A 26,160-nucleotide genomic window follows, 5' to 3' on the forward strand; every position below is an offset into this window, starting at 1 on the left:
TGTTTGTGTTTCTAACAGAGTGATGGCTGTTCCTGCCACAGTTATTTATTTTACCTGCTATGATCAATTAACAGCTCTTCTGAGATCTAAATTAGGAGAAAATGAAAGCTGCATACCAATTGTTGCTGGAATTATGGCCAGATGTGAGTAATAAGTTTACTATATTTCCACTTTGATTTGTTTAAAGCTTCTTTTTAAATCTTGACATTCATAAAGAATTTATTTAAAATATAGAGTATTGGTGAAGATATATTTTGCACTGTACTTTGTACTAATTTGTTAATACTCTAGAAGTCATATCATATGATGATTGCCATCAGAATGAGATGGTATCAGCCTATGCCTGTCAAATCTTGGACAGAGATTTTAAATTTGAGGTAGTAGACTTCATATTCTAGATTTTAGGATGACATCCGATTGATGTCAAATTGATGCCAAAGTCTTTAATAATTTTCCTTAGAGACTTTGAGATGCAGAGTTGAATCAGCAGCAGATTTGCCTCTGTACAATAGGACATTCTTCTTTGTGCAGTGGAAGTGAGGTTTGTAGTAGTCCTAGTTGGTGTATAATATTCCTGGAACTGCTTCTGAAAGAGTTAAAACCTAAAAGAGTAGAGTATGTGAAATAATTTTATTAAGGAAAAAAAATCTATGCCAATACGTTGGCATCATTAGATTCTTGATTTTAAGATTTGCAGACATTTCAGAATAAAAGTTTAAAATATAAAATGCATGAAATATTCATTTTTGCATGTGTGTTTTCATCGTACATGACTTTGTTTTTGTTTTCTTATATTTGCTTGTTTGTATAGTTGGTGCAGTAACTGTAATAAGTCCTCTAGAATTGATTAGAACCAAGATGCAGTCTAAGAAGTTTTCTTCTGAGGAACTGCATCAATTTGTCAGGAAGAAAGTTTCTGAAGACGGTTGGACTTCCCTCTGGAGGGGCTGGGCTCCTACTGTTCTTAGAGATGTCCCATTCTCAGGTAGGATTTATCTTACTAATATCTGCTTATATATCACTTTTAAATCAGCTAAATGTTAAACCCTTTAAAGCTATTGGTAAGTTATCTTCTTTAATGACCACACACTCCTAGTTTAGTGTTGGGCTCTCAGATATTGTTTAGTCTTTATTGATTGAATAGTTTCTAATTCAAGCCCAGTTTTCTCTGTGTTTAATTTCTTTTTAAACATTAATTGGTGTGTGTATTCATATTTAGATAATTCAAACTACCTTTAAAATTATTCTAAATAGGTTATAATTAGTAAAATAACTAAAGTACTACAAATCAAGATATTATACGTTTAAGACCACCTGTGAATTATATTGACTCCTACTTTTTTCAATTAAAGATAAAAATCTCCTCCATTAAATGAGTGTCCTGTACATAGAAAACAAACTTGTGGTTACCAAAGGGAAAATGGGTAGGAGAATGATAAATTAGGAGTTTGGGATTAACAGATAACACAATAGATTAAAAACAAGGACCTACTATATAGCACAGGGAACTATATTCACTATCTTGTAATAGCCTATAATGGAAAAGAATATTTAAAATATATATTTTAATATTTAATATATATTAATATATTTAAAGGTATATATAAATGTATATAATACATATATATATAAAAACTGAGTCATTTTGCTGTACACCTGAAACTGACACAACATAGTAAATCAACTATACTTCAATTAAAAAAAAATGAGTGACCTATAAAGCACTATAAATCAAATAGGAAATTGTGCTAATCACTGAATTATGAAAAGGGAGAAAATCATGAAAAAGAAATGCAAAACTAACAAATAACTTGTATAACGTGCATACTTCAATAGTATTTCTCTTGTAAATCTCAGAATTTTCCATTTAAAACCTGGAAGAAATAATTATTAAGAACCTTTGTATTCCTCTTTCTTTTTCCCTTTGAGTTATTCCTTTTCTTGGACTCTCATTCACATCTCTTTTATCTTTTCCTTCCCATTAGTATTTTTCTTTAACCTTTTGTGTTCAGTTATGCTGTTAGAAACATCATGGATTCCTAAACTAATTCTTTTTTAAAAAATTGTACTTATATATTTGATATCTAAAAAGTAACATAGATGTAAATTATGAAATGTACTAATAAAATGAACATCTGTGAAGTTACCACTTCAATATATGAATTACAGTATTGCAGTTTTTAAAGTCATGAAACCACGTATATCCATCTCCGTTGTCACATCCCCAGTGGTGATCACTACTTAATTTTTATCATTTATGAGTCTAAGCAGAAAGCAAGGTGTGAAGGCTAGAATCTGTCCTCCTTTAATATATAACCTCAGATATTTTCTTTAAAGTTTATATTTCATTCCTAAATATGTGTTCATTTTATTCTCTGTTTTTATAGCAATGTACTGGTATAACTATGAAGTTTTAAAGAAATGGTTGTGTGCAAAATCTGGTTTACATGAACCAACATTTATGATCAACTTTACTTCAGGGGCACTATCTGGTTCTGTAAGTTTATTCTTTTGTCATTAATATTCCAGAATAATGATAGTTGTCTTACTAAAAAAGAACAGAATATTATGAAGCATTTCATATCTATTGATACTGCACTTTGGGGCTGCACTGCTTTAAAAATTTTCTAATTATTTAATGTCCTATTTTGACAAATTATTAGTCATTAAAGTAATTTAAGATGCTTTTATATCTGTTTATTACATTACAAATATATTTTTATGAAAAACTTTTTGATTTGTTAGATCATTACAGTTATGATAATAATGAGTTTTAAAATAGTGCTTTATTATTTACAATGTCCCCTTTGGCAGTTTGGTCATTAAATGCCAGTAGATCTGGTTAGGTAATATTTCATAGAATGTCATCACATATGTATATTCAGATTAATAGAAGTAATTTCATCCTCTACTGCTAATTCCTGTTTCTTTGTGAACATTTTGACTGAGTACTTCTTAAAATAATTTAAATAAAAATTATAATCAGAAGGGAGGAATTTCAAATGACCATCTTTGGGTAGTAGAGAGTTCACCATTTCCCAACCTTCCACATATGAAAAGTCATGTAGTGGACTTCCTTGTGCAAATTCATATCATCATGATCTTGGCTACAAAGAGTTTTCTTATACCCACATACCTACAAAATGAATTTGTGATGATATAGTTGAGGAGCTGACATTGGAACCAAATGAAACAAGAATGAAGGAGCATAGTGAAGAAAAATATTGGAGTAACTACATCAGAAAACCTAGGCTAAAGAAGCCACTGTAATTGAGTTCAAAACTCATATGTGAATGTTCCCTGGTCTGAGATCTGTCAGATTAAGTTTAGTGGGGTATAACCTATTGAGGCAAAAGAGCAGTTCTTTTTAGCAATGTAAGTCGTTACAATACCAGCAAAATCTTTTCATTATCTCTTACTTGTGAGGTGATTTAAAATAATTTAATTGTATTTCACTTATATCTTAATCCAGCATGGATGAAGAAAGACAAGTACTACTTGTATTTAGAGATTCATAACAGTTAGAAGTAGAGAATCAATTCTGTACTTCATGCTTAATGTCTAAAAAAAAGTGATCAGTGGCTACCGGATGTTATACCAGCTTTCTAGTAATATGAATGAACATTCTCTATTTTACTACTTCTGTCTAACATAGAAAGTTTATTGAAATGTTTTTAATGATCTAGAAAATATTGCTGCCTTTTGACTGTTTTCAAATAAAAAATTGTCTATGCAACAGAAAAAGCACATCAGTGGGAGTGTCCAGGTTTTCTATCAGAAAACAGAGTAGCTTAAACCGTATCATTTTAGGTGTCAGGCTTATACAGCATTGTTGCCACCTTTCATACTGTCAGACCCGTCAATCTGCGGGTTCTCCATCTGCAGATTCAACCAATTTTTTCCCTGGTTGTTGAATTCATGGATATGGAACCTGCAGATAAGGAGGGCCAACTACTATACTGTGCCTTTTTATATAAGGGGCTTAAGCATCTGTGAATGTCGGTATCTGTAGGGGTCCTGGAACCAATACCCCTAGGTATTAAGGGACAACTGTACGTGTTAGATTGTGGAGATGGAGAAATGATCATTGATTCTATCTTACCTGAGATCTTTGAAACTGATTTCATTTCAAGACTTTAAGTCAACATAGTCAGAAATAAAATAATAAGGGGTATTTTATGAGCATATTGGCCAAATGTGAGTTGGGAAGCAAAAAATAGAGACCAGGATTTAATTTGCATGACTCATATCAAATATTAAGAGACATTCTGAAGGGAGTTTATTCTTTCAAGAAACCTTCCTTGCTTAATTAGGGAATTATGTAAATAACTGTTAAATTGATTCATTTTGAGATAAGTTTTCAAAAATGTGATTTGTCAGCTATTATAACTACCTTTGATAAATATGTTGAAACCCATAAAGAAAAGGTATATAGAACTGAAAGTGCAAAGTCCATTTTATTTAAATTTAATTTTTTAATTCTACTTATTTTTGAACCATTTGTTGGAACAATTTAAATGCTTACTAGATACTTGAGAATTTCTGCTTTAAAATATGTATTATACCTTCATATGTCATAAAGGAATGATAGAATACACAGGAGCTTCAGAAATTGTGAATACTGGTTTTGAAGTCAGAGGTTTGAATGGAATTCTGAGTCTTACCATCAGTAGTTGTGTGACCTCAGGAAAACAGGAGAACGTTTCTGAGACTATTCATTTCCTCCTGAATTTGCAAAGGACTACATAAGACATACCTGTTTTCTTTAAAAAAAAAAAAAAAAAAAAAAGAAGAAGCTTCTCTTTAAATACATTTTCAATTTCACTTTAGTTATGGTTTTTATTACTGTACTTAAGTAATGTGGTAATTAGAAGAATATAAAAATATTTTAGGAAAAAATTTTAAATGGATTTAAATTAATCAATTTAACTTTTTTATTAGTTTGCAGCTGTTGTAACTTTGCCATTTGATGTGGTAAAAACACAAAAGCAGACACAACTCTGGATATATGAAAGTCGTAAAAGTAAGTTTAACTAATTTAAAACATTTTTAAGATGCCATGAAAATTTTTGTTTTTCTTTCCAGATAACTAAGTTAGGAATATCTAAAATAGGTTAAAACAAGATTTTTTTCCTTTATTGCCTTACTCTTTACTCTAATGAATACACTTTTAGAATGGAATACTCAGAAAAAAACACTCTAAACCTAAGCCAAAAATTTAAGAATCTTAAAGTCTACGTATTTTGCCTGGCATCAGTTAAGTCTCATACCTGCTGTATAGAAGATAAAATTATGTAAGTATTCTTTAAGATAAATCTAGGCAAATTAGGGTGAAGGACAGGAAATTACTGGGAGACCTTTCTCACTTGGTGTGTTTTGTTTCATTAGTATGCATATACATTTTCTTCTTTTTTTTTCTGTTTATTTTTTAGCTTCCCTTCTTTTGACGTGTTTTTTTCTGCCTATTATCCCATCTAGTTTTAATTCGTTATAACCCGTAATTTCTTCTAGAACGAAAGTGTACTCCTAGTTGCTCCTACTAGATCCTCTCTGTCTTTATCATCATAGAAAGGGTAGTAAACCCATTGGAAGTGGGGCTTCAATTGTACCTGAAAAATACAGTTGTTAGGATTTGAAAAATTTGGATGGTTAGTGAGTGAGTGTTTATTTTATTGTTGTCTATGCCTGAAATATTTAATCCAAGCAATGTTTTCTTACAGTGTATGAAGTTGCTTATCACCTGTAGGAATAGCTCTTTGATGCTGGACCTTTAGTCAGGCTCGAGGTTCTTAAAGCTCTGCCATTGCTCACCTTCAGTTGATAATGCTTTCTGTTCATTTTCTTTTACATTAATTTCACCCTGCTATTAAAATAGAGACCAGTATATGGCTTGAGCTCTATAAGATTAGAAATACCCAGCTACTGGGCCTCCTTTATTTCACCAGTTATTTTCTAAATTTAAATGAAATAATTTAAACATGAAGTATAAGTTACCAACTTGTGGTATAAAGTTTTTGTCATTGACTTTCTTTAGAAAGTTAAATTTCACTCTAAATACTTCGGTCTTGGTTTTAAAATGTGTCTTCTCTGCTGGGTTGCTGTAATTGTTATATTCATACTTACACTATTTATATTGATAGTATAGCTTCTTAAATAAATCACAAGGCCTCATGGAACTTTATAGTAGTCAGAGAGTCTGGTATTTTATACAAAAGAAATCTGAGATGATGAGGTTCTCTCCATTAAGTAGCAAATTCTAAAAAGCTACTTAAAATTTTTTTTTATTTAAAAATTTTTTTGTTTTGTTTTCTGGGGGGTGGGAATTTGTTAGGTTTATTTATTTATTTTTAAAGGAGGTACTGGAGATTGAACTCAGGACCCATGCACTTTATCACTTGAGCTATACCCTCTCCCCCTAAAAAAAGCCACTTTTGAAATACATCTTTCTTTAATCTTTCCCTTTTTCCCTAGTTATGCTTAATAATACATACTCTAATCTTTCTTAATGACTCAAGAGTTATCATCATTGTACACATTCACTACTGTAGAGTTTCATGAATGCAGCTCTCAGAAGCTAGTGAGAATAACATAGGAGTGTTTGCCCATTATGCACTGGTCTCAAACCGAGACTCTGAAATCTTCAGCATGTCAGCTGTCACAGTGTTCACATGGCAGTATGCCTGCTTCTTAGCAGACTTTTTTTTTCACTTATTGCATCTAGTAGACTATAGACTAAGCCAGCTGCTTAGAATCATTGTGTAAAAGAAGGTAAGCGAACTCTGTGTATGAACAGCTCATCCATGATCTTTATGTTTGAACTTCAGTGACATCCACTTTTGCTATTTTTAAATATATATATGTTAGTTTCTTATTTTCAGATATATTTCAGATATCTGAGTAGTTGCAAATAATTGAGATGTTACTATTAAAGGATAAATCTGCCCTTTGGAGGAGAAAGGACTTACCTATTTCGAGATTGGCACATCTATTCATAAAGGTTATGATAAAGTAGGACCTCACTAGGGAGAATGAGCTATTTTCCTCAGAAACTCTTTTTGGAAAAAAAATTTTTTTAAATGTGTGCAATGAAAATTTAATGAAAAATGGTTATCAGGGCTTTACTTTGGCTTTGGGAACCCCATGAAGATTCCTACACATCTTTTAAAATTTTCATTATGAAAGATTTTTAAGATGTGGAGAAAAGTATAAAGGATAGACACCACTATGCTTAAGAAACAAACTATCAATTCAGGAGAAGCCTTTTGTATGTTCCTCCTTGATTGAATCTGGACCTGTGTACCTTTAAACATACAGCTTTTTCTAATTTTTCTTTCTAATGACTCCAACTATTAAAAATAAGATTTAAAAACAGCTCTTTATGTAAAGAGATCTTTTCTTATTACAATGAAATGATATACCCCAAAGGCCATAAACACTATTTTATGTGTATTATCTGGGTTAGAAATTAAGTGGTGATTTATAAAACAGTGTTCCTTTATTTTGGCATTTAGTTTCTATGCCTTTGCAAATGTCAACCTGGACTATAATGAAGAACATTGTTGCTAAGAATGGATTTTCTGGATTATTTACAGGTAAAAATATTGCCTTTATCAAACGGTTGACTAAAATGTTTACTTTTATTTTAAATCTACCACCTGTCTAAATTACCTTTCAGCAGGAAACTACTGAAAACATTCCACATTTACTATTTCTTCTTAAATATCTCTGCTGTAAGTTTAAAAATGTAACATAACAATATATTTACTATTCATAAGATATTTCTATATAAAGTAACATGAAATTAAAGTGAGGACGTGGGGAGTGAGTAGTTTGGCTTGTTCTTTGACTCCAGTTTATGGGACAGTATTTGATCACTTAATTTGATAACTATTAGAATGAAACCAAATAAATTACATTTTTAAAAATAAGGTAAAATTTGTTCTGATTTTGTTTCTATTCTCTTTTCAGGCCTAATTCCTCGTTTAATTAAAATTGCTCCTGCTTGTGCTATTATGATCAGTACATATGAATTTGGAAAGGCTTTTTTCCAGAAACAAAATGCTCGGAGACAGCAATACTAGTGATGTTGTTTCAACCTGAAGTAAAACTATGACCAAATTATAAGATGGAGACTCTTAGGCAAGAGCTTTTTCACCATTATCTTACAGTGATTTTATATCTTTATCTGTAATTTAAATGAATAGTAAATTTCTACTTTGACTTTAAATCATAATCCTAATTTTAAAATAAATTTTGTTATCCTAATTTCTGAGCTATTGAAAAAGATATTCCAGAATCACAACCATTGAGCATTCTTGTAAAAAGAAAAGTTATTCCTTAGCACTGAAGCAGTTATCTCTAAGAATTTGATATAGATTCTAGTGTAACTTAATCCTATTGGGAGTGTGTCAGATACATGAGAACATTTTGAATTATGTGCTGAATGACGTAGTCTAGAAGAAAAATTCCCAAGTCTTTTATACAATTTAAATCACAGACATAGATATTTAAGTGTTTCAGCAAAGTAGATAATGGAAGGCTGTCTGTTAATAACATTATTCACATTTACCAGATATTACCATTTTATTTAATTCAAATGCATTTGGGTTTTTGGTCTTTTTTAAAAACCCTGTTGCTGCTTTAAGGCCTCATGTGCATTAGGATTTCTCCGATTAAAGGTATAGCTATTTTATCTTCATGAACCAAAATATAATTTGCATAATATCAGTGCTGCTATTTTTGGTGACTAAAGACTCTGAATTATCTACTGTTCCTGTGTGAGAGAGGGAGGCTTTACTGATTGTAGTAAATGTTCATTTCACTCAAACTTGGGTGTGCAGTGGAAAACCACACTGTATTTACACTAGTAAAAATGATGTTTCAGCACAGGAAAGGCCTCTGGCTTCACCATCTTGTAATTCAAGTATCACTGTTCGCAGAGTTCTCTAGGCGACTTTATTGGCTTGTTCTAACAAAATTGAAATTATTAATACAGTATCAAACACAAAATATTTCCAAAATGTCCCCTGATTTTACACATCTCACATTAGTATGCTGGACCAAGAAATAAACAGGCAGCAGTTTCCTTGAAGAAAGAGTTTTCAGTCACTGGAGGCTCATGCCTAAGTGATTTAGTTTATGAATGTAGAAATGAAATGACAAGGATATGATGGCAAGACAAGAAACAATATCCTTTTTTAATATTTTTTTTGATCTTCTCAGGATCTGTATCCTATCAGAAGAAGCACTTTATTGCAGTCTGGTGTATTTTATGAAATGTGAAGCATTTCTCCCTAAAATAGAGTATTATGTTTAAGTGACAAATCTTTAGTGTTGATAGAGGAATTAATATATTTTCTATTGTAGTAGAAAACTGTTTATATGTTTCACCACAGATAAACTATTTAGGGTTTGTATTTAACCTTCTGTGTTCATTTTATCCTGTGTTAATTTACCTCAACTAAATAATTTAACTTAAATAATTTGCAACATATATATTCATAAAATGTAAATATTTATAACTTTGCCATATTTTCATTAAAATATTTCATGCTTTCTTAAAATCATCACTGTGCTACTAGTTAAATATTTTCATATAAAATTAGTGTTAATGCTATATTATACACACATATATACATATTACACATGCACAAAAGTTTACCTTGAACACTGCTGTTTAACAATATTAAGTTTAAATTTACCTTGGTTCTCCTATGCTTCTTTTTGATAACTGGTAGAAAAAGGCAGAAAAATTCAGATTTTGAATACTGCTCTCAAAAAACAGTCACATATTTCAACTTAAATGTCACTTATACATACCAGATGGGGAATTTTCATCTTTCCCCCACCCCAATACTGACTGCAGTTGTCGAAAATTCTTCCTGTATGACTGGAATAACTTAAATCAAATTCCCTACATTTTTTCTAACATGCATCACACACAGTGTAATCTGGATGAAAAGAAGGCTGAACTGAAGCTTCCTCTATACTTAAGTGATAAAGAAGCATTAATAGTGGCAACTGAAAAAGCCTTGCCTACAAATTGTGTTCTTGGTAATACTTCTGAAAGCGAAAAGTTTCATTCTGTTAATGTTAAATTTTCTAACATACACATTTAATTTCTTATGTGTAAGTTTTTTAAGAAGAAATGTCTTATTCAAGTATTACATATTTGCTACTTTTCATATAATACCCATCTGACTTTTTTAAAAAGTAATACAGAATTTAATTTTTTCTTCTATTTCTAGGAAAATTATTCATTATGTTTACTTAACCACATTTGACTCTAAATTCTTCCCTCTTTTTTGCTGGGGCACAAATTCCAGGGATGTGGGAAAGTATAGTGTATCACTTGTGAATTTTTTTCCAAAATGAACTTTTAAAATAAATTACTACTCTTATGTTTTAATCTATCACTCAGCACTTACTGAGACCTTTTATGTGGTAGGCCTTATAAAAAACACTGGAGATAAGACATTTCAGATACTGGCACTGGCCTCGAGGATTCAGCTGTGATTGTTTAGAAGTATGCAAAAGGAGTAATGGAAAAGCTGAAGAGTTCTCCCCTCAGCCTGGGGGTAGCGATGGATTGGTCAGGAAATACTTCTAAGATTAAGACATACCTGAATTATGATCCAATTAAACATACCTGAAGGTTGAGCGTCTCGATCAGTCCCAGTGGCCTGAACAAAGAGTTTGAGTATGAGGTCAGAGAGCAGACTGGAAATGGTCCAAGAGGCCTTGTGTGCCAAAGGGGGAACAAGAAGGCAAGAGAAAACCAAGGAAGTATTTTGGCACAGCTGTAAACGTTAAAGAGTTGTGTTGTGGTGTTTGTTTCTTCCCCCAAGATCAGTTATTTTGGTGGTGGTTTTGTGTTTTGTGTGTGTGTGTGTTTTTCACTGAAAGAAAATATGATAGCATAGTTTAGCACAGCATAGAAAAGAAAACATCAGAATGTGTTACGTATTAAGGCCAAGTGTTGTGTAGTGAAACTGCTTTTAGCTGTGTTTCAGAGTTGGGTTTTAGAAAAAATAACTGCCAGTATGGAAAATGGGACTTACAATAAGAAGTGACCTATTTGAAAACAATGAAAAGTTTTGGTTTGGACTGAAATATATTTTTAAAAGGTACCACAGTGACAGTTATATAATTTTATCTTCCCCTTCCAGTCAGTGAAAAAGAACAAATGCTAAAGCTAAATATAAGTAGCTGCTTTGCTTACAGAAGAGCGAAGTGGACTAATTAAAAAAAATTAGAACTCTGATGTTCAAAGCAGTCATGTGACATTTCAGAGGCAATCCAATGTATTAGTTTATCAAAACTGGAAATTTTAACCCCTGATAGGAAATTTAACAAAGAATTTCCATAAGTGGTGAATCTGAGACACATTTTTTAATCACTTCATAACTTGTATATAAATCTAATAAAGATGACTTAAATAAAAACAAGCTTAGTGTACTTGCGTTTTTTAAGGTTTCTGTCCATCTTAATTAGCAGTAGCTTGCATTTGGTATTTACTGCTTAAGAATTTATACATATAATTTCATTTAATGCTGACGTCATCCTGATGCCATCACATAGGTGCTGAGAAGATGGTCATGCTTCCATTTCACCAGTGAGAAACCAAACATGGTTGTTATGTAAGTAAATCAGAATACTGCCAAAACCACTACTGTACCACTTCCACAGATGATGCTGATCCTAAAGCATATCATGTCATTAAAAAAAAAAGTATTTAATTTGATATGAGTTGAAATGAGGATCTCTAAAACCATATTCATATGAATAGTTTAGGTGTTAAGTAATACACATTTACAACATTTCCTGAAACAAAAGTTCAGTATACAACTTGAATCAAGTTAACTTTTTGTCAAGGGAAAAATAAGACTACTACTGCATGGTACAAAATGTTTAATACACATGCAACAAGTATAGTACATCAAGGCAACAAAATACACATGGAAATATTAGCAGATAATTCAGCATTCTACTTAGGGGAGGATATGTGAACAGTGAACACTAACTACCACCTAAAATTAAAGATTGAGACATACCTCATGCAACATTAACAAACTGCTTCTATAACTAGTGTGAAATGAGCTGTGTAGAAACCTAAATTCACATTAGCATATGAATTTTATACCAAGAGCTCCAAGAAAGGAGGAAGAGTCATTATCCTCAGATGTCATGTTTAAATCTGCATCTAGCAGCATGGTTAAGATGCACAAGTTACTGTGTACAATAGACAAATCTGAAAATTTTTATCAGTTACGGAATCTTGTATTTACTTTCTATATTATAAAAATGTATGGAAAAAATTTAACAATGATTTCATTTAATTACTGAAGGATTATAAATGTCATCTGAGAGTGGACCATGAATGAAAGCATTTAAACATTCTAAGAGTTAGGAAAGCAGCGATAGTGATTAAGGCCAGCCTAAAATTTTTGAAGTTCCCTTCCTTAGCCATTTTTCATTCCCTTGTCCGAAGGTTTCCACTTGTCCTCATTTAAACTTTCCTTCCATTCCCCATGCTGATTAAAGATTGCTTTAGATACCTCACTCACAATAAGATACACAGAATTAGCATAAAGGTACCATTTCTCAAGAACATTGCATTACTACAGGTACTAAAGCCTTAAGCTAAAGGAATAAAGCTGGATATGTTCTGGTACAACTAAGATGATTTAAGGGCTTCCAGGCCTCCTTTGTCCCTGAAATGACATTGTTACTATTTATTACCTTAAATTCCAACTCATAAGAGTAAAGATCTAAATATTACAGAGAACCACCACACTCCCACATTTCTAGTACAAAGAATGATTGTGATAAGTTAAGTGCTTCTTGTCGCCTCTCAATAAAATATTTTAGGAGGAATGTTATTCCTATATGTCAAAGTTACTAAGTTTGAATGTAATGTTTTATTAACAAATAAAAATAGCATATGAAGTCCCCAATAAGTATTGTAGTAGCCTCTTCATGTAAACAATGTATAAAACGTCTTTGGCACAACTGATCATGTTTTCCCTATATTACTTACTGTAGAAAATATACTTCATACATTTTCTCTTTCAATATGGTGGAATTTTTAGGGACAAAATGTATAGTTGTTCCAAAATTTGCAAAAATTCAAAAGACAGCTCATAGTTTTTTTTAAAAAAAGAAAATGATCTTTTTTACCAGTAGAAGTGCAATAATTTTTAACATTAACATCAACCTTAAAGTGAGATTATGGCCTGATTAACGAGAGAAGCTGTAAAGCATCTATGACACAATTCACTGTTGCACCCATGGGAGAACAAACAGCTCTGGATGTCAGACAGATTGTTAAGTACAGTGATTAGCCTACTGATCCTTATTTAAAAGCTTCTCAAATCCTTAAATGAACTTCAAGTCTTTCCAGATAAAATATTTTTCAACATCTGTTACACATTTTTAAATGATTCCAACTTATTAGGCATAAATGTGATCTATTTTTAATTGATAACCTTTTAAGAAAATCTGAGAAAACAAAGACAAGAAACATTCATTTTACCTAAACGGCCTAAAACACTGTAAAATACGTTCCATGTGACCCTAACAAATTTAGTAACTGTCTACAGGCACATCCTACAAAATTTATAAAATGTTAAGTAGAATGTTAAGTTAATGCCAAATGATAACTGTTAAAGAAAAACTAAATAAACCACCATGAAGCTGCAGCTGAGACCCTTTCTCCTCACATTAGAGTCAAGGCTTTTTATAAACATCAGAACCTAGGAAGAAATTCATGAAAAGTGAAATAAGTCATTTTTAGAAAATTTAATCATTGAATAAAAGAGCAAAGGAAATACTTAGCTCCAGAGTCTCTAGAATATAACCTTGAACTCAAGTCTCTGGCAATTAGGATACATTTAAACATGAAAATCAGCTGAATAATAAATATGTACAATTTGCAATGAATTGTCAGAGAATGTCTGAAAGCTTTTTAAAAGCCTATTCATTTTTAAACTTCCTCAGTGACAAATATAAGAATTTTAAAATGAAAAATGGCAGGATCATTTTTTTTTCACTCAAGTTCACATGGAGTTGACTGAATTATCTAATATAAGCAGTAGAATTCTAGACATGTGCCAGAACAATATAAAATCCCAAAGATTTTCCCAGCAGTCAAACTTATGTAAATAGAACATTTGCAACATAAAAACTCTTGGCTTTTACATAAAACTTTTCAGGATGGAGTTAGGCCTGGACTTGTCACCTCTGTTGTAGGACTTGCAAGGTAGTCATTAGATTTTAGGCTTGTTAGAGATTTGTAACTTGCCACTGATGTTAGAGACCCACAAAGACCAAGCAATGAGGGAGTATCTTCTTTACCTGAAAATTAGGATAAAAATAACAAATATTTAATTGCCCTTGAAGCATGATACCAGTAAGATCCTAAAATCATTAAAAACATACTTTGCGAAATACTGCAAACAAATCTAACTATAAAAATCAAAGTCGTATGTCAGCATGTTTGATCTTTCAGAGTTTCAATGTCACCCTTAAAAAAATATTACAGAGGATTATTTGTGTTTCTCATAAAAGTTCTAGATATGGAAGTTTGAAATATATTTTGGAGCAAAAATTAAAATTTACTTTTTTTGGAGAATATGTTCATATCCAACTAATAAGGATAATAAAAAATTAAAGTAACAGTACTAGTGCCCAGGCCACAGAACCAAGAAATCCATACATAGGAAAAGGAATGCAGCAGAAGCAGAGCTGCTTTAAGTCCATTGGAGGGTGTGATCTGGGGAGCCTTTATCCACTTACTGAATGACATTTATTCAGCATCTACTGTGCATCAGGAATATTGTTATGTGCCGGACTTGAGTAGGCCTGGGACAGAGGAATGGCAGATCTGTTTTCACAGCTGGGAAAAACAAGTTCTTTCCAGAGCTGAAAAAGTTTCAATACACAGTGTGCAGACTAAGTGGCTGATTGGAGGCTGTGAAAGGCTAATTAGGTCTCAGCAGTTTTCCAAAGATGGAAAGCTTAGGTTTTAGTCACGTGGTTATAGAAGTGTGAAGCTGAACCAGGTATCAGATGTTTCTGAATATTATATGTTATTTCAAACAGCCCCTCTGAAACGTTCTCACAGCCACTGTACTTTAACCCACCTTGTCATACTGTATCGTAATTGTGGGGCTCTCTCCTTTATTAAACTATACACTACTTGAGAAAGGGCATGGAATTCGTTGTGTTCTTTATTATATTCCCAGTGCTGGCACACAGTAGATGTTCATTAAATAATTATACAATTAATGAATGATGCTTCAGTAAGAACTGCACTGGGACACAAGAGAGCTCCTGTGTCCCTTACAGCTGTGTGACCTGGGGAAAGGTATCTTCTCTGAGCCTATTCTTTACTTTGTAAAATGAGAACAGATACCAAAAGATGACTATGTTAACTTCATGGTTTTGCCTACTAATAAAATACACGAAAATATAATGATGTTAGGAAAAAATATGGAAGAGCAATTGTTACATTCAGATTCAAAATGTTTATCATGTTATGTCAGGATCAAAAGATACAGATGTTTCAAGAATCCATTTAATGTTTAAGCTTGGAGACCTATTTCAGGCCAAAATGAGGTCTAGAGTTCTTGCTAGATGCTCCAGGAACTCAACTGCTTTGGATAGTCTCTCCCAAATTTCTAATTCATCATTGACCTCTAATGTTTTAAAGAGATTTACTGCTAATTACATATACAAAAATATGTTTATAACCACTTTCTTTACTGTGGTAAATATGTATGTCATATACAATTTACCATTTTAACCATTCTAAGTGTACAAGTCAATAGCATTAATTACATTCACAGTATTGTGCAACCATCACCACTATTTCCAAAAATTTTCCTCATCCCAGTAAAAACTCTACCTATTTAAGCAGTAAGTCTCCATTCCCCTCTTCCCCCTAGTCTCTGGAAACCTCTAATTTACTTTCTGATTTCATCCTAGATTCATTCTTACAAGTGGAATCATACAATATCTGCCCTTTTGTGTCTGGCTTATTTTACTTAGCATGATGTCTTTAAAGGTTCATCCATGTTGTAGTGTGTGTCAGAATTTCACTGCTTTTCTATGGCTGAGTAATATTCCATTGTAACTACATTTTGTTTCTCCATTCATCTGTATGGACATTTGGGTTGTTTTCACCTTTTGGCTATTGGAAGTAATGCTGCTGTGAGCACTGGCATAACAAGTATCTGTTTGAGTCCTATTTTCAATTCTCTGGGGAATGTATACTTAGATTACCCATATTTTTAAAATATAAACATTATCACATAGTAATTGCAAAAGACTAAACAACCTAAATGTCTAACATAGTTACACAATAGAGCACTATGCAGCTGTAAAAGAGAATGAGAAAGATCTCTCTGTATTGCTGTGTAGTGATTTCCAAGATATGCTAAAAGTAGAAAAAGCAAATTGCAAAACTGGGTATACAGTATGTTACTTTTTATCTAAAAAAAGGAGAACAGGAAATTATCTGAATTTGCATATGTTTTAAAGATCAATAGAAAAGATAATGCAAAAACTAATAAAAAATGGTTACTTACGAAAGTATACATGAACAGAGTTGAGATGAGCTTTAAGCATAGTAATAATATACTGTTAGTTTGAAATTAATGTAGAAGTAGACATGAGCAGAGTTGAGATGAGCTTTAAGCACAGTAATAATATAGATACTGTTAGTCTGAAATTAATATATATAGTAGGAAAAAGCAAATAAGTAATTATGTTCCTATAAATTAGGAACCAATATTTTCATCATAAGATATAAAAATACAAAATCAAGTACAAGGAAACCTTGAATCTTGTGTTTGAATTATAAATTAAAATAAATTTAAGATATATTTTTGTTTAAAAATATCCCTAACTGTCCACTGAGGAGGGCTAGAAACAATGACCAATCCAGTAGTAGTAGGTACCCCAAAGGCCTAGATTATGTTCTCTGACATTATTTTCTAGTATAAGGAAACAAGACTTCATGGAGAAATAGCTGATTCTGGGTGTGGGCATGAAATATACCAAAGTAACCCAGAATATCTAGTTTTACACAAAGCAAGGAAGCTGTGACAGACTACTGTAATGTCAAAAGGACATAGGAGCCATCTTTTTAAGAGTCTCTCAATGTCCAAAAAGGACAGTGACCTCCTGGGGAGATACACTGAAAGAGAGCCATTATTTATGTTGTATTCTTGCCAAATATGTTTAACCTGAGTATGATAATAATGAACAATCAGACAAGTCTAAATTTTTGGACATTTAACAAAACAGTTTGGGCAGTTAAAATATAGAAATGTCAAGTGAGAGAAAAAGAGAGGTCAGGGATGGCGGTGCTCTGCTAGATGGAAGGACACCAAAGATACTGAAAACTAAATGCATTGTGCAACCCTTGACTGGACCCTGGACCTAAAAAAAAAAAAGCTTTTAAGGATATTACTGGACAGAGACATCAGAATATTCAATAATTATCAGGTAATACTGTACTAATGTTAAATAATCTGGTGGCTTTGTAAGAAAACATCCTCATCCCCAGGAAATACATGCTGATGTATTTAGGGATGAAGTGTACGATATCTGCAATGTACTTTCAAATGGCTGAGCAAAACAGAAGACATGGATATATGAGTAAACGGAGGAGCACATGCCCACAAGAGCAAGATAAGTTAAGTATGGTGAAACGGTAATGACTGGTGGGTGAATCTAGGTGTTCTAAGCATATACAGGTACTCATTCTCCTGTTCTTTCACTTTTTATAGGTCTGAAATTACCCACAACAAAAAGTTGGAGTGGGGGAAGAAGGCCAGGTACCTAAAGTCCTCAGCTGTGCCCTAAGGAAACAAACCATACAGTAGAGCCCAGCAGCACAGCCAGGAAAGCAGGGGTGATCTATAGATCCCAGCCTTCAAACACCTACATCTAGTCTCTGAAAATACTGATGATGTGGAACACTCAGGGCAGTGTGGCCCCCTCAAGGAAGCCAAAAGGGGCTTCATTCCAACACTTTATTTAAAAATAAAAAATTTTCCTAAAGGTGCACAAGGATCCAAAATGATTTTGTCCATTGTGACTGCAGCTATGCAACTATACATATAAAAGGAAATAAACAAAACTGTGTTAAGGTAGAGGATGGTAGGTGATTATTCCAAAATAGTCTTGAATGTTCATGCAGTGTCAACAGTAGCTAACCTTTACACATATGCATATACCTAAACACTTTAAATTATTACAATGGATTAAAAATAACTATGTTAAAATCTGAGCTAAAAATGATATTTTAAAAGCAATTTATTGATATGGGGGGAAAGAACTTAAGGTTAATGAAACTTTCTAGCCCAGATGACTGGGGGAGTGGTAGTTCCTACCAGAAACTAGTCAGTCATCAGGAGCAGAAAATGGATTTTTGTTTTATAGCAAGAAAAATCAGTTTTGTTTTCAATGTACTGATACAGAGTCTGGACTATACAAATCTTCAGATGGTACTGATCCAAACGTTATTAAGTCATTCATGCAGCAACATTTACTGTGTCAGACATTGTGACAAAAACCACTTCTTGCCCATAGGGACTTAGTATATGGTGGAAAGAGACACAGAAAGAAAATTAAAATAAAATGTAGTAAGTGTAGTAGGAATAATAAGTAAAGGGTATTATGCAGACTCGAAGGACAAGTGTCCAATCAGAAGGTATGGGTTGGGGAACAATTAGAGAAGTTTCAGGGCAAAAGTGGCCATTGAACTGAACCCTAGTGGACATACATGCCCAAGGAGGCAGAAACCAGAAAAGGAAGGCTCTGAGACGGACAGCATGAACAAAGCACAGAGGGAGGAATGAGTACCCAAGGTACAGGGAACTACAAGCAAGAAATGAAACTAGAGGAATGGGCAGAGGTCACTGAAGACCTCAGGGTTCACATTAAGAAGCCTGGAAATTATCTTGAGTAATCATAATAACACATCTGTGTTAGGACTAAAATCAAGTCTTCTGAATTCAGAGACTATGTTCTTAATCATATTCTTACATAGCAATGAGCCACTGTAGGCTTTAACATAAGGGAATTACACATTTAGTTTGTATTTTAAACACTTGACGGCTCTGTGAAGAATGGTTTTGAGTGAAATAAAATGTTTATAGGGAAATCAGTAAGACAGCTATAGCAGCTGCTTGAAACAGGTTAGCAGTGGAAAAGACACAGCATGGAACACGTATAAAAATCTTTAGAAACTTAAAACTGGTAGGACTTGAAGGCAAAAATGTCAGGTGGGAGGAGCCATGACTGAATAGTTTTTGAGAACTGATAAGTGAATGGTGAGATCGTCAACACTGTAAGCAAGAGAAGTTGGAGTAGGGAGGAAGGAGTCAATGAGGAAACGGAGAGGAAGTAAATATGTATCCTAATTTTAAGGAAAGCCTAAAGAGGTTCCTTAACCACAATCATACACCCATAAATATAGGGGAAATGTTACATTAAGCTGTTGTGTAAGGACCATGTTACCTCTATGTGATCAATGGTCAAGAAAATAAGTCGTCATCATTTTGTGCAATAAAATTTCAAACTATTGGAACCGACATATGTTGTACTTGTAGCTGGCCAAGAGGGAGTTGTGACATAGTTGTTCTTCCATATGCATACCTGAACTTGGTCACAGGCACTCACATTGATATCACTTTGAGTTACATGTGTTTATATGCTGCTTAAAACAACTTCAAAATCATTAACAGTGTAATTCGCCCTTAAAATTAAGAATGTGTTCATAGAAAAGCATGAAAACAGACAGTGGGATATAAATTTCGTATTACTGAAACAAATACTCATTACTGGAATTGCTACAATTCATACTCTCTTGTAAAACAACACAAAAGTGCATGTGAAAAAAGAAACCTGTAATAAAGAGAAAAATCCTGCAAGTAGATGAATCTCAGTGACTTATGCAAAAAGGATTGCTTATCCCCAAGGCCAGGCATGTAGCTGAAAGCAGAAGAAACTCCTCAGAATAGATAAAGAAATTTTAAAGCACAGGCAACTGGTGTGACATTCATGCATCATGCAGGATTTCTGTTAAGATGTCAAACATCAATTTATCATGGAATTCCTGTGGCCTTTGAAGAGAAGCTGTTTAACTTTTAGAAGACACTGATGTAATTGAGGAAGAAAATGAAACTAAGGCATATAGGAAAGTGTCTGCATCAAAAATGTGCAGAATATTTGTTGGTAATTTGAAAATAAATCCCTCCAACAGTGGATGATACTGTGAGGAAAGACACAGCCACTGACAATTTTTATTAAAAATGATTCAGAAGAGATGGGACTCTGAATGTGAAGTTCCTGACAACTGAATTCACTTTTATTTTCCCTTTTACAGATACAGAGGAATGAAATTAATTTTTTAAATCCATGCTTACAGCCTAAAAGAAGTAACAAACAGAAAATAAAACTAAGAAAACATCTGCATTTACAATAACATCTAGAAGAATAAAATACTTAAGAATAAATTTACCCCAAATATTTAAGAGTTGTACACTGACAACTACAAAATATCACTGAAATAAATTTGAGGTTAAAATAAATGGAAAAAGATCCCGTATTTCCACAGAATGGAAGACAATATTGTTAAGCTGGCAATGTTTCCCAAGTCGATCTACAAATTCAATGTAATCCCCATCAAAATTCTAACTGCCTTTTTATCAGAAATGGCAAGTTGATTATAAAATTCATGTGGAAATGCAAAGGACCCCAAATAGCTGAGACAAAGTTCTGGAACTCATACATCCTGATTTCAAAACTTACTACAAAGCTACAATAATTAAGACAGGGTGGTTCTGAAGTAAGGGTAACGTGGCATTGGATAGACACGCAGACCAATGGAATAGAACTGAGAATCCAGAAATAAACTCATATATGTATGGGTAATGAATTTTAACATGAGTTCTAGGGCCATTCAATGAGGAAAAGAATAGTCTTTTCAACAAATGGTCTAGGGGCAACTGAATATCCACATGCAAATGAATAAAGCTGGAACCTTCGCTCACACTATATACAAAAAAACTAACTCAAAATGGATCAAAGACCTAGAAGTAAGGTCTAAATCTATAAAACTCTTAGGAGGAAATACAGGTATAAATATGCATGATCTCGGATTAGGCAATGGTTACTTACATGTGACACTAAAAGCATAAGCAACCAAAAGAAAAACTAGATAAATAGGACCGTCAAAATTTAAAACTCTGTGAGTCAAAGAACATTAGCAGGAAAGTGAAAATATATCCCTCAGAATGGGAGAAAATATTTGCAAATTGTCTAGCTGATAAGGATCTACCATCCAGAATACACAAAAAGAACTATTACAACTCAACAATAAAAAGATAATGCAATTTTCAAATGGCCAAGAGATCTGAGTAGACATTTCTCTGAAAGTGATATACAAATGAGCAACAAGCACATAAAAATATGTTCAACATTATTATTCATTAGGGAAATGCAAATCAAAACCACGAAACTCCACTTCACACCTACTAGGATGGCTATCCTAAAAGACACAATAGAAGTGTTGGTGTGGGTAAGGAGAAACTGAAACCCTTATTGCTGGAGGGAATGTAAAATGATACTGTCACCTTGAAAAAAGTTTGGCAGTTCCTCGAATGGTTAAATGTATGATCCAGGCAATCCCATTCCTAGTTATATACCCAAGAGAAGTAAAAAATATATGTTCACACAAAAACTTGTACATGAATGTTCACAGCAGCATTATTCATAAAAGCCCAAAAGTGAAAACAATCCAAATGTCCAACAGATGAATGGACAAATTGTGGTATATTCATACAATAGAATATTACTCAGGCATAGAAGGGAATGAAGCACTGATAAATGCTGCAACATGGAAGAACTGTGAGAACATTATGCTAAGTCAAAGGAGTCAGACAAAAAAAGCTACACATTGTATGATTTCATTATATGAAATGTCCAGAATAGACAAATCCAAAGAGACAGAAGGTAGATTAGTAGTTACCCAGCAGCAGGGGAAAGGAGGAGTTGGGACTACTGAATAGGTGCAGGCCTTTACTGAGTGATGGCAATGTTCTGGAATTAGACTGTGGTGATGGTTACAAAACAAAGCACATAACAAGAAATCTGAATGAAATTACTGTCCAGATTACATTCATACAGAAAAACAGATATACATAATATTATAAAACTGGGACTAGGGGGAGGATATAGCTCAAGTGGTAGAACACATGCCTAGCATGCACAAGGTCCTGGGTTCAATCCCCAGTACCTCCTCTAAAAATAAATTAGTAAACCTAATTACCTCCCCCCTCAAAAAAAAAAAAAAAAAACTAGGATGATGTCATGAATGTCTTTTAATTTTACTTTACTATTTTCATTTTATTTTTACTAGGATTCAATATAAGAAAAGGCCAGTAAAAGAAATGCCTCACTTTCAATAAAATTTTTTCCTTAAGAGTTAACATTTTTTAAAGATTAATTTACATTAAGAGATCATGAAAAAATGTACAGTTTTATCCATCAAGTATGAGTGTTTTTTTAACAAGTATCAATTTTAGAACTATCTATTATACTCTTAAAACTCCAAAGTTTAAAAAAAAAGTAATCCAATAAAAGAACAGGTTAAAAATGTGAAGATAGTTCACCTGAGGATACAGATGGCAAATAAGCATGTAAAAAGATGTTGAACATCATTTGCCATCAGGCAAATGCAAATTAAAACCATGATGAGATAAAACGGTATACCTACCACAATGGATAAAATAAAAGATAGTGATAGCACCAAAAGACGGCAAGATGTGGAGAAACTGGATCACTCACACATTGCTGGTAAGGAGGCAAAATGGTACAGTCACTTTGAAAAATAATTTAGCAGTGTCTTAAAAACCTGAACATGTAACTCCCATACAACCTAGCAATACAACCTAGCAACTGTACTCCTAGGCATCTATCCCAGAGAAACGAAGACTTCGGTTTACACAAAAACCTGCAAACAAATGTTCATAGCAGCTTAGTCCCCATAAACTGGGTGGCTTATAAACAACAGAAATCTACTTCTCACAGTTCTGGAGATGGAAATCCAAGATTAAGATGCCTGCAGATTTAGTGTCTGGTGATGGTCCCTTTCCTGGTTCACAGACAGCAGTCTTCTTCTGTGTCCTAACATGACTGAAGGAGTAAGGGAGCTCTCTGGGGTTTCTTTTTAAGGGCACTAATCCCATTCATGAGGGCTCTGTCCTCACACCTAATCACCTGTCCAAACCCACATTCTAATACTATCATACTAGAGATTAGGTTTCAACATACAAATCTGGGGAACACAAACATTCAGTCAATAGTAGCAGCTTTATAGCCCCCAAAGGAAACAAATGTCCTTCAATGAGTAGTTTTGGAAACAAAACAAAACAAAAATGATAGTGCATCCATACCATAGAATATTCTTAGCAATGAAAAAGGAAATATTGATACACAGAAACACTTGGATAGATCCTAGGGGAATTATGCTGAGTGAAAAAAAATTCAATTCCAACAGCCTACATACTAATCTGACTTACTCAGTACTCTTCATAATTGCATTACAAAATTCTAGTAACAGAAAACAGATTAGCGCTTGCTTGGGTTAGGGAAGGGGTAGAGACAGAGGGCAAGGCTGGGAAGAAGGTGGGTACGGATATAAAAGAGCAGCACAAGGGATCCTTGTAGTGAAGAAACTGTTCTGTATCTTGACTATGGTGGTGAATACATGAACCTACACATGTGATAAAGCTGCACAGAACTAAACACACACCCACACACTACTGAGTACATGTACATTTGAATGAAATCAGTGGATCGTATTCTCAATTTCACAGATGTGATACTGTACTACAGCTTTGTGAGATGCTGCCAATGGGGCAACCTGAGTGAAAGGTTCATGCAGCTCTCTGTATCACTTATTAAATTGCATGTGAACCTATAATTATTTCAAAATTAAAAGTTAAATTTTAAAAAGGTGGTAGCCAGAGAAATTTCTTAAAATGTGATAAGCATTGAGGGAAAAGTACAGAACATGAGGGAACACTAAGCAGAATAACCTTGTGTGCATTTTTGTACTACTTAAGTATATCTTCAGGGTAAATTTCTACACGTGTGATTACTGGACTAGAAAATAAAAGCATATATAGGATTGTGTTAACTCTTCATTAATTTAGGGAAAACTCACAAAGTATTTATTTCCATTTCTTTCCATTTACTTTTCTGACTCTTAAGAATGGTTATAGCTTTCCTCATAAATGAAACAATTTAACAAGAAATGTGCAGTGTCTAAATATTTTATATTCTCTGCCATGATTTACATTGTTTTACCCCTAACTAATAGACTCTCTCATTGGTTACTTGTAATATATGTGAAGGCTACTGATTTCTGTCTGATCATTTTATATCCTGCTATTTCTCAGGACTACTTTTATCTAAGTTAGTAGTATTATTTCTCTGTGTTTCCTAGGTTGATGGTATGAGTTGCAAAATCCAACTCTCATATCCCTAGAAGTTTCTTCTTTAAATGCATTAGCTAATATCCCCAGTATATGTTACATAGTGGTGGACACAATGGGTATCTTAGTATTTCCCCACTAAGTAAGATGCTGGCTTTAGGACAAAGACATACACACACCTATACACATGTTCATGTAAAAGAAATATTATTCATTTATTTTTTCTTGAATGTTTTTATCACACAAGTGTTGAATTCTGTCCAAGGCTTTTCTGGCATCTGTGGAAGATAACCTTTCTGTCTTAGATCTATTAATATGACGTATTAAATATGATGTATCATATTAATGGATTTCCCAGTATTGAATCAACTTTACATTCCTGGATTAAATCTATCTGGTTATGGTGCATCATTTCTTTCTGTGTTGCTAGATTCTATTCATTAATGTATTGCTTAGAACTTTTATATCAGTATCTGTAAGTGATATAGGTCTATAATTTTTTAATTTTTTCATACTGTATTTATCAGATTATACTTATTCCCTATATTTTTGTGTATTTGTGTGTTCTCCCCTTTGTGATTGAGTTAGCTAGATCTCTAATTTGTTAATTTTAAAAAAGGCTTTTTGATTTATTAAGTAGATTTTTTTCTATTAATTTGTGATTTTATCATTATTTTCTTTACTTTGTTGTTCTTTTCCTAGTTTTTTGGGCTGGGAATCATTTTTAATAATAAAAGTAAATAAATACGATAAAATTTTGACTATTGTTTTAAGAAAATCTCACAAAATCTGCTACGAAGAGTTTTCACTGCCATTTTTTTTTAGAAATTCACAATTTTAGCTTATATTTCTCTTTTACCGAAGAGTTGTTTACTAGGTTTATTTATTCCCAGGTGAAAGCCTCTTTGATTAAAAAAAAAGAGTATCAATAATTTTTATGGTTCTTTTGCATTGTGATCAGAGTACTGTCTGTGATACTTCTACTTTATGAATTTACTGTTTTCATTATGAGCTAATGTATGATCACTTTAGTGACTGTTTCATCTGCATTTAAGAAAGCATATTATCATAAATGGGCAGAAGACTTAAACATTTCTCCAGTGAAGACATACAAATGTCCAATAGGCACATGAAAAAATGCTCAATATTGCTAATCATCAGAGAAATGCAAATTGAAACTACAATGAAGTATCACCTCACACCAGTCAGAATGGCCATCACTGAAAATTCAGTCTACAGGTGATAAATGCCAGAGAGGGTGTGGAGAAAAGGGAATACTCCTACACTTTTGGTGGGAATGTAATTTGGTGCAGCCATTAGTGGAAAACATTACAGAGATTCCTTAAAAAGCTAAAAATAGACTTACCATATGACCCAGCAATCCCACTCCTGGGCAAATACCTGGAGAAAACTGTAATTCAAAAAGATATATGCACCCAATGTTCACAGCAGCACTATTTACAATAGCCAAGACATGGAAGCAATGTAAATGTCCAACAGATGACTGCATAAAGAAGTTGTGGTACATATACACAGTAGAATACTACTCAGCCATAAAAAAGAATGAGATAATGCTATCTGCAGCAACATGGATGGACCTGGAGACTGTCATACTAAGTGAAGTAAGCCAGACAGAGAAAGAAAAATA

At 33.1% G+C, this 26,160-nt stretch overlaps 2 protein-coding genes across 9 annotated transcripts in view; one reads left to right on the top strand and one right to left on the bottom strand.

Annotated features, from left to right (window-relative positions):
- Positions 1–11,418, top strand: part of SLC25A40 (solute carrier family 25 member 40) — a 34,807-nt gene extending 23,389 nt beyond the window's left edge. The window contains exons 7-12 of one of the 2 annotated variants that reach the window (XM_032484065.1): positions 19–143; positions 812–985; positions 2,388–2,497; positions 4,942–5,023; positions 7,512–7,592; positions 7,969–8,725. In XM_032484065.1, the coding sequence (XP_032339956.1) occupies positions 19–143; positions 812–985; positions 2,388–2,497; positions 4,942–5,023; positions 7,512–7,592; positions 7,969–8,081 (685 nt within the window). In that variant the 3' untranslated portion in view covers positions 8,082–8,725. Of the gene's footprint in view, positions 1–18; positions 144–811; positions 986–2,387; positions 2,498–4,941; positions 5,024–7,511; positions 7,593–7,968 lie in introns of both variants that reach the window. The other variant, XM_032484064.1, reaches the window with a different exon arrangement.
- A 475-nt stretch (positions 11,419–11,893) lies between these two features.
- Positions 11,894–26,160, bottom strand: part of RUNDC3B (RUN domain containing 3B) — a 121,638-nt gene continuing 107,371 nt past the window's right edge. For all 7 annotated transcript variants that reach the window (XM_032484061.1, XM_032484057.1, XM_032484059.1 and 4 more), the window contains one exon: positions 11,894–14,355. In XM_032484061.1, coding sequence (XP_032339952.1) covers positions 14,210–14,355 — 146 coding nt within the window. In that variant the 3' untranslated portion in view covers positions 11,894–14,209. The remainder of the gene's footprint in view (positions 14,356–26,160) is intronic.

The sequence above is a fragment of the Camelus ferus genome, chromosome 7 (genome assembly GCF_009834535.1).
Source record: "Camelus ferus isolate YT-003-E chromosome 7, BCGSAC_Cfer_1.0, whole genome shotgun sequence".
Classification (NCBI taxonomy): Eukaryota; Metazoa; Chordata; class Mammalia; order Artiodactyla; family Camelidae; genus Camelus; species Camelus ferus.